The following is a 9441-nucleotide window of genomic DNA, read 5'->3' as shown; positions in this document are numbered from 1 at the left end:
TCACAAAGGAATATTGCCTGATATAAAGCTGGAAGATGTGTCCCCTAGGTGTTGAAAGGGACTCAAAATATGCGCTGCAACAATAGACTCAAGCATACTAACGATTGTGAAGAAGGTGCAGGACTGGGCAACGTTTCTCATCCTGTTGTGCGTCAGAGCCTACTCAACAGCAACTAACAACAACACCGGGTCCTGCCGAGGCCTGAGTCCCCCGGCAATCCTCACTGAAGTCCAAACGCTCCCCACGCTCAGGACCTGATCAGAAAGCGTGGCTGACAGCCAGCCCTCCCTTGGCCCATCTCTACCCACAGCTTTCTTTTGAAGAAATACAAACCTCTGTGTCCTTCTTGTCAAGGTACCTCTTCCTTAGAGCAGCAGAAACACTGAAATGAGTTCATTGTTGCACCCCCCCCAAGAAATTTCAGTTCCCCTGCCCCAAACTTCTGAGCGATGGTAGCTATCTAGAACCTCTCAGCTGCATGGGTGTTTGGAAAGCAGGCCTGATGGTGTTAAACGGGCTGGTGTTGATTTTAACAGCACCCCCACCCCTCTTCAACCTTTTCTTGCTCAACCCTGATATGGTTGATCAACTGAGAGCAATGGAATTCCCCCAAGAACTAACATTTGATGAAAGACTATTGCCCACTCTATGCTCTGTCCCAGACTCTATGCTAGGCTAGATACTCTTTGCCTATTTTGCAGGGCACGATTCTGAGAGCTGTGTGTTATCCCCATTTTACAGACAAGGACATCGAAGCTTGCAGCTTAAGCTTGGTTAAGATGCCTGTGTTAAGAAGGTAACACAGCTGGTGGCTGGTGGTTTGTAGGGCCAGAATTCCAGCCGAGGTCTTCTCTGTGTTGAGCGTCCCTGTCTATGACATATTCCTCCTCCACTCTCCCTGCCCCCAGATCTTCTGGCTGCCCCTCATACAGTGTGGCCCTTCTCCTCACATAGACGCCTATCATGTGTCTCAAATCTCCTCCTCTCCCTTTTTTCATCATCAAGCTCACCTCTTGTTATTGTTGTTAGGTGCCATCAAGTCAGTTCCGACTCATAGTGACCCGATCGTTGCTATGTTTGAACCCATTTTTGCAGCCACTGTATCAATCCGTCTTGTTGAGGGCCTTCCTCTTTTTTGCTGACTCTCTACCTAGGGTGATATCCTTCTCCAAGGACTGGTCCCTTCTGATAACATGTCCAAGGTAAGTGAGTCGAAGTCTCACTATCCTCTACCATTGGAGTATTAGTGCCACTTAGTCCCCAGTGCCATCATCCTCGATTCTCTCAACGACTAAAAGCACAGGCTGCCCTGGTGTGGCACAGAGTGGGGGGCTATAGGCTCCCCGGTATGGCATTTCAGTGAAGATGGGTAAGTGTGGCTTGAAAACAGTATAACTAATATTTTAATTCCTCTGACTTCTTTTTGGTCACCATAATGTATTATGACATTTCAACCAACATTCAAAGGAGAGCATGAAATTGTTATATTTATCAAAAGAGCGTATGAGTTTTTAAAGGTTGTGAAACACTGGTCTATGCTGTTATCTGGGATTTATGAATTTTTTTTCATGCCTTTTGAACGTCTTCTTCATAGGCTCAGCATATCTCCCTTAACTGGCCACCAAAGTCCCAGGGGTTGGAGACCAACTGTGACTTCTTTCCTTTGTGTTTATTCCCATGCTCTTCACCCAGTGGTCATTCCATAAACAGGTCACCCAATCTGTTCTCAAACACGGCTTTTTTGTTTGTTTGTTTCTGAGGGAACTTTTTTACTGTTCAATTAAGTCTGTTGTTGTAGTCACATGCCGTTAAGTCAATTCCCACTCATAGTGACCCCATGCAATAGAGTACAATTGCCCCATAGGGTTTCCTAGGCTGTAATCTTTATGGAACATCATGGTAAACAGTGAAAATATTGAAGTTGCCATGGATTTCATTTTACTTGAATCCACAATCAACACCCGTGGATGCTGCAGTCAAGAAATCAAAAGACATACTACGTTGGGCAAATCTGCTGCAAAAGGCCTCTTTAAAGTTTTAAAAAGCAAAGATGTCACTTGAAGGACTAAGATGCACCTAACCCAAGCCATGGTATTTTGAAGCATCTCGTATGAACATGAAAGCTGGACAATGAATAAGGAAGACCGAAGAAGAACTGATGCCTTTGAATTGTGGTGTTGGTGAAGAATATTGAATATACCATGGACTGCCAGAAGAACAAAAAAAATCTGTCCTGGAGGAAGTACAGCCAGAATGCTCTTCAGACATGAGGTTGGAGAGACCTTGTCTCACATACTCTGGACATGTTATTAGGAGGGATCAGTCACTGGAGAAGGACATCATGCTTGGTAAAGGAAAGGATCAGCAAGAAAGAGGAAGACCCTCGATGGACTGACACAGTAGTTCCAACAATGGACTCAAGCATAGCAATGACTGTAGGCTGGCATATGACCTGGTAGTGTTTTCCTCTGTTGTACATAGGGTCTCTATGAGTCAGAACTGTCTCGATGGCACCTAACAAAAACAATAATCTTTATGGGAACAGATGGCCAAGTCTTTTCTCCTGCGGAGCTACCAGCGGGTTTGAAATGCCAGCCTCTCGGTTAGCAGCTGAGCACTTAACCGTTTGCACCGCCAGGGCTCCTTTCAGTCGAGACTACCCAGCCTAAATAAAGGACAGAGGTCTGGGTTGATTTTCAAACAAAAATAGGTGATTTGAAGAAGACGAAGATTGGTAGAATAGAAAACAGCACAGTTTATGCGCTGGGCTAAAATATAGTCTTTGAACTCTTCACTGAAAAATTATTTTTTTAATTTATAGCATCAATATCTTCATAAGAAATCAAAATAGTGCTAAGCATCCATTTAAAACAAACAAATTCATTGCTGTCAAGTGAATTCCAACTCATAGCGACCCTTTATGACAAAGCAGAACTGCCTCCTAGGGTTTCCAAGGAGAGGTGGATTCAAACTGCCACCTTTCGGTTAGCACCTGAAGCTCTTACCCACTGCACCACCAGGACTCCAAGCCTCCATAAAGTGCATGGAAAATAAAGGAGTGTCGTTCAAGCAACCTACTATGTGCCAGGATCCAGGCACATATTATTTCATAATCAGCCCAATTCAAACAACGAATGGGTCGTTCTTATCTACAGTATTCATCAAAGCAAGATTTTCTTTTTGGGTGGTAGGTACCTCGGTAGCCTAAATCTAGTTGTTGTCTAGACTTGAAAGTTTAAGGAAGTGTTCTTGCTGAGGGATTTCCAAGTACTGGGATTTTGCATATAGACTGTGCCATAACCCAAGTACATCTTCTTCATTGTTGTCAGCTGTCACTGAGTTGGCCTTGGGCTCAAGGGGACCCCATGCACAACGGAAGGAAACGTTGCCTGGTCACTTAGCCTTTAGTCTGGAGGCGCCACTGCAACCTGTTCAGCATCACAGCAGCCCACAAGCCGCCACTGACAGATGAGGTGCCTTGGCCAGGAATCGAACCCAGGTCTCACATGGAAGGGGAGAACCTCCCGCTGAACCACAGACACCACTTCCTTAGGAGATGGTAAAGTTCTGTGTGTATTTGAGGGGAGGGCAGAGCAGACTGAAAGGAAAAATCAGATCACTGGAGAAAGAAAGTGGAGTAATGTAGACTGTCACAAAGGGATCTCCTGAGTCTCACTCAGCCGAATAGTAGTGGATGCCTGAGTCATTCACTCCAAGTCTCTTCAAGGGCTTTTTCCAATTCTGATCCACAAAGGAGTTTGGATTTCAGAGAGAAACTCAACCAGAGGTGTCATTTCAGCACCCATCTTCCACCAAAGAGAACATTTCTGAAAAAGAAAGCCTCATATAGGTTTATTCAGAATCAGAGCAAGGTAGGGCTGGAAAAGGTAATGTAGCTATGTCACTAGTGCAGAAACTAAGATCTGTAGAAGAAAAGGCACCGGTCCAGGGTTAACATGGTTATGTCAGGCTGGACTCAAGCCCCCTACTGTCCGTTCATCTGTCAAGTTTCTGCTCCCCAGTCTTCACCACTGAGGCCGGTTTAGCGGAGAAAGTGGGCACCTATGCATGTGAAATTTGAAGGGCATGGAGAGGAATCTCAGGAAGTTTGTTTACACTGAGGGTTTGGAGAGAGTCCAGAGAACAGCCAGAACCTGAACGGACCCTTCGACACACGCAGACATTCAAAGACACGAGATGACACGGACACAGAAACAACGCGACCTGGGCAGAATGGGCCACGGACAAACCCACCACCTCACAGTGCCGCCCCTCCTATCACCGGGTGCAGGGCTTGCCATGGGCCAGCAGAGGGCGCGCCGCCCCCAGGGAGCCGAGAGGCTGCCGCACGGAGCCGAGCGGGCTAGGGGAGCAGCAGACAAGCCGGACGCGCCCCTACGGCTCCGCCACTCAGGGCGCAGGACCCGGCCAAGAAGGAGGAGGAGGGTGAGGAGCGGACCCCCCTCGTGGGCCCGGGGGGCAGACGAGCCGGAGTGCTTCCTAGGAATTACATCACACAGCGCAGCGCTGCGGCTCGCGGACTCTCGGGGCGCACAGTTTGTGCGGGGGGAGCGGGGGCAAGGGTGAGGGACAGAGGACCCACAGTGTGTGTGTGTGTGTGTGTGTGTGGTGTGTGTGTGTGTGTGTGTGTGTGTGTGTTGGGGGAAGGGACTGAGACCGAGCCCGGGAGAGAGGAAGACGAGACGCGCCCGGGGAAAACGCTCCATGCACATGGAGAAATCCCTTCCTCCAAACTGCACCGAGAAAGGAGCCCCCGGCACTTCCCCGCTGCTCCCCTCCCAGTGCAAAGCACCCAGCTAGTGAGCAACCCCCGCCCCACCTCAAGCACCCCCCAAAGCCGGCCCTGCACCCTCCAGCCGGGCTCCAGCGCCGCCGCGAGCTCTCCCCAGGACTGGCTCTGGCGGGGCGCCTAGAGCCCCAGTTGCATTGCTCCAGGAGAAAGGAGGGGGGCGGTGCATTTTGCAGGAGGAGAAGGAGGAGAAGGGGGGTGGGTGGTGGGGGTGAGAGAAAATTGCGCGGAGACCTGCCAAGCGCCACCGCCGCCGCCACCGCCGCCGCCGCCGCCGCCTGTGAGCTCGGGCGGGCAGCCGGACTGTCGGCTTCCCGGGGCATCTGGGTCCGGCGGGGCACAGCCCTGGGCGCTGCCGAAGCCGCCGCCGCCGCCGCCTCCGCGGCGAGTGCAGGCGGCTTCCCCGGGAGCCTGCGCTGCTCCAGCTCCTTGGGGGTGGAGAAGTGGGGGGTGGGGTTGTTGTTTGGGGGGAAGAAGGGGGAGGGGGCAACGCCGAGAGAGTCAGTGGTTTCCATGGTGATGGAGCTGAAAGTGCAGGAAATTTAAAGGCTTGGACCCTGCGAGACAGACAAACCGGTGCCAACGTGCGCGGACGCCGCCGCCGCCGTCGCCGCCGCCGCTGGAGTCCGCCGGGCAGAGCCGGCCGCGGAGCCCGGAGCAGGCGGAGGGGAGTGCCCCCGGGACCCGCTCGGCCAGCGGCGCTGCAGAGAGCGGCAGGACCAGGAGCAGGAGGAGGAGGAGGAGGGGAGACGGCTCGTCCACGCGCCTTGCGCCGCCGCCGGCCCGGGAAGGCAGCGAGGAGCCGGCGCCCCCCGCGCCCCGCGGTCTCCCTGGAGTAATTTCAGATGCCCCGCCGCGGCCGCCTTCCCGAATAGACCTGGGAGAGGAGTTGCAGCCAACTTGTGTGCCTTTTTTCTGCGCCGGTGGGAGCCGGCTCGGAGCGAAGGTCTCTCCCCGCGGCTCATGCTGCCGGCCCTGCGCCTGCCCAGCCTAGGGTGAGCCGCCTCGGGAGAGCCCGGGGAGCGCGGCGGCGGCGCCGCGGGCTCGGCGTGCTCTCCTCCGGGGACGCGGGACGAAGTAGCAGCCCCGGGCGCACGCCGGAGGCATGGAGCGCTGCCCCAGCCTGGGGGTCACCCTCTACGCCCTGGTGGTGGTCCTGGGGCTGCGGGCGGCACCGGCCGGCGGCCAGCACTACCTCCACATCCGCCCAGCTCCCAGCGACAACCTGCCCCTGGTGGACCTCATCGAACACCCGGACCCTATCTTTGACCCCAAGGAGAAGGATCTGAACGAGACGCTGCTGCGCTCGCTGCTCGGGGGCCACTACGACCCGGGCTTCATGGCCACCTCGCCCCCCGAGGACCGGCCCGGCGGGGGCGGGGGGGTGGCCGGTGGCGCCGAGGACCTGGCGGAGCTGGACCAGCTGCTGCGGCAGCGGCCGTCCGGGGCCATGCCGAGCGAGATCAAAGGGCTGGAGTTCTCCGAGGGCTTGGCCCCGGGCAAGAAGCAACGCCTAAGCAAGAAGCTGCGGAGGAAGCTACAGATGTGGCTGTGGTCGCAGACCTTCTGCCCCGTGCTGTACGCGTGGAACGACCTGGGCAGCCGCTTCTGGCCGCGCTACGTGAAGGTGGGCAGCTGCTTCAGCAAGCGCTCGTGCTCCGTGCCCGAGGGCATGGTGTGCAAGCCGTCCAAGTCTGTGCACCTCACGGTGCTGCGGTGGCGCTGTCAGCGGCGCGGGGGCCAGCGATGCGGCTGGATTCCCATCCAGTACCCCATCATTTCCGAGTGCAAGTGCTCGTGCTAGAACTCGGGGGCCCCCTGCCCGCACCCAGACACTTGATTGACCCCCACCGACGCCCCCAGCCACCGCCTCCAACCAGTTCCACCACCCTTGAGAGTGGATTCAATGAACTTTTTTTTTTTTTTTTTTTTGGCTACAGAGACCTAGCTTTCTGGTTCATGTAATGCACTGTTTAACTGTGTAGGAATGTATATGTGTGTGTATATACGGTCCCAGTTTTAATTTACTTATTAAAAGGTCAGTATTATACGTTAAAGTTACCGGCTTCTACTGTATTTTTTAAAAAATAAGCAAAAGAAAAAAAAAGAACAGATAAAAGAGAGACTTATTCTGGTTGTTGCTAATAATGTTAACCTGCTATTTATATTCCAGTGCCCTTCGCATGGCGAAGCAGGGGGGAAAAGTTATTTTTTTCTTAAAGTACAAAGAGAGAGGGGAACTTTTGTAGAAGGACTTTTTAAAAGCTATTTTCCATTCTTTGGAAAGTGTTCTGGTTTTCCTTGGACCTCGAAGAAGCTATAGAGTTCAATGTTATTTTACAGTTATTGTAAATATAGAGAACAAATGGAATGACTAATCATTGTAAATTAAGAGTATCTGCTATTTATTCTTTATAATATCCCGTGTAGTAAATGAGAAAGAAGTGCAGAGCAGGATTAAAGAAAACCACTAAAACCGACTGCGCTCGACACTGCGATTCTCTGTGTTGATGATTGATGGGGAGGGGGCTCCGGGAGGGGGCGGGAAGGGGGTACCACTGTGCCTAAGCCTGTTGGGAGAAGGGGCTCATCCCTCAGGCTCCCCTTCCTCTGGAGTGACGGAGGTGACCGCTGAGTTTCTCAGTGGCGGGAGGGGGGGTAGGGGAGAGAAGGGGGGTTATCCGCAAACCCCTGACTTGAGCATCACGTGGCCTCTGCCTAGTCTCCCAGCATTTTCCTCCAGTGTCACCAAAGCTCGGGCCCGTCGTGACCTCGACACCCAGCCGGCCCCCTGGAGCTGACCCCAGGCTGGGCCAAGGGGCGGGGGGGAGGGTGGGCGGCCGCTTTGTCCTGCCTGACAGGCCCTTCACAATGGGGACACGTGTCTTTCACACCTACCCTGGGGGCGGAGTGCCGCTGAAACTTGACCCCCAAGGAATGGGGGGGAGGGAGGGAGATCAGAGCGCGCCCACCCAGATCCCGCCACCCCTCCCGCCTCGCACCCCCCACCTCAATATCCAGCCCCGCTTAACCCTTTGCACGCCTGGAAGCTACAGAGGTGCGAGCTGAGGCAATCCCTTGGAATCAACACTCCGAGCCTCCGGGATCTTGCAGGTCCGAGCCCCCAAGATCCCAGGACCTCAGCTGGAGTTGCTGGGGGTAGCTGAAGATTTGACACCCACGTTCCCTTCCTCTAGGACTCAAGAAGGACCCTGAGAGCCCGGGTCTCAAAGGGGGCCGAATTTGGGTGAAAAACGCCCACTCTGGGATCTGTCGTTGGAACGGGGTGCGCTCAGGCTCTGGACACACACACTCCCGTTGGGAGCCGGGAGGGGGGGAGAAATAAGAATCGGGATTTTTAAGCTTTCGTGTTAGATAGGGGCGGAGAGCATGTTATCCCTTAAAGGGACGTGCAAAATACCGGCCGCACTGCACACGTTAAAAAGCCAACGTCTTGGGGCAGGCGCTGGACTCTCGCGTGCGTCCCTCCGCGGGAGTCGGCTGTGGCGCCCATCCGCGCAGCTCCACGTGGGCCCGCTCGCTGACACTGCTCAGCGCGCCCTTTATTTATCTTGGACTCCAAAGTCTCTCTCCTTTGCCCCCTTCCCACCCCGCCCTGCCACCTCCCTGCGCCTCCCTCCCTGCCCCCACCCCGGTCCGGAGTCCCGGCGAATCTATGCTAATTATTTCAAACCTGCGCGGGGTCCCCAGCACAGTCTCAATGCCCCCGGCCCCGCCCGCCCTGTCCCTCCAGCCGGGCGCTTTCTTCCCTCCCGACGCAGCCTCGGTGGCTCCTCATTTCAATAGCCTGGCCTGGGAGCCGGAGCCCCCTCCCCGGCGCTGCCTCCGTCAGCCGTGGGACAGACGTTAGGGTATTCATTAACTGAGAGCTGAGGAATAACGGCATTATTCCCCCCAGAGAGGGCACCCTGCCCCCGCGACTATCTGAGGCTTCATTGTAAAAGGATTAAAAGTTAAAGACCTCCATCTTATGATTCTTTCATTTAATCTTCCTGGCGCCTGGGAGACATGCTCGATGGATGATGGCTTTTAAAATATTCCTAATGTCGGCTACCTTAAGACTCCAAGCCGGGCAAACAAACGTAATTTATTTCCAGAAGAAAGGGGATATTGAGATGTTTAAGTTTATGAACCGCCGTCCCCATGTATATTTGTTAAGTTCTGACAAATACCCAAATAACGTTAAAATCAGCCATTCATCACTTATGAATTTATGCAAAACTTTCTGTGCCCCGGGCCAATATTTTTTTAGACGGAGTTTCACTTGCGAGGGGCGGAGGTGGTAGGGGGAGGGAACGGGGGGGTTATGGGGGGGGACCCGAAAGCAAGAATTTTCATGCCTGGTAAACATGCGAATTATGCGGAGAGAGTTATTCCCAGCTGGGCCGGCAGCCAAAATTCGGAGAGCGCGCTGAGGCCAGCGCCCCCACCCCCACGCTGGCAATGTCATTGGATTACAATGCGAGGTCTTCCCCTCCGCTACGCCCCCTCCTCCCTCCGCCCGCGCCCCTCCTCCCCACCCCTGCCCACTTGGAAAACCCGCTCGCAGCCGGCGAGCTTCTCGGCTTTCAGAGCCGGAGCTGGTGTGCGCCGCGAGGACATGGGCTGC

At 54.2% G+C, this 9441-nt stretch overlaps 1 protein-coding gene across 1 annotated transcript; it reads left to right on the top strand.

Moving 5' to 3' along the window:
* The first annotated feature begins 5789 nt into the window (after positions 1 to 5789).
* NOG (noggin) lies at positions 5790 to 6691 on the top strand. Its single transcript, XM_049861319.1, has one exon. It carries the CDS (start codon positions 5917 to 5919, stop codon positions 6613 to 6615), a length of 699 nt encoding a protein of 232 aa, XP_049717276.1. The 5' UTR covers positions 5790 to 5916; the 3' UTR covers positions 6616 to 6691.
* Positions 6692 to 9441: the final 2750 nt, after the last annotated feature.

This window comes from Elephas maximus, chromosome 19, assembly GCF_024166365.1.
Source record: "Elephas maximus indicus isolate mEleMax1 chromosome 19, mEleMax1 primary haplotype, whole genome shotgun sequence".
Classification (NCBI taxonomy): domain Eukaryota; kingdom Metazoa; phylum Chordata; class Mammalia; order Proboscidea; family Elephantidae; genus Elephas; species Elephas maximus.
This window is presented reverse-complemented; position numbering and strand designations above follow the sequence as displayed.

Coding starts and splice junctions, on each gene's coding strand:
- NOG (XM_049861319.1), top strand. CDS start 5,917: ATGGAGCGCTGCCCCAGCCTGGGGGTCACCCTCTACGCCCTGGTGGTG.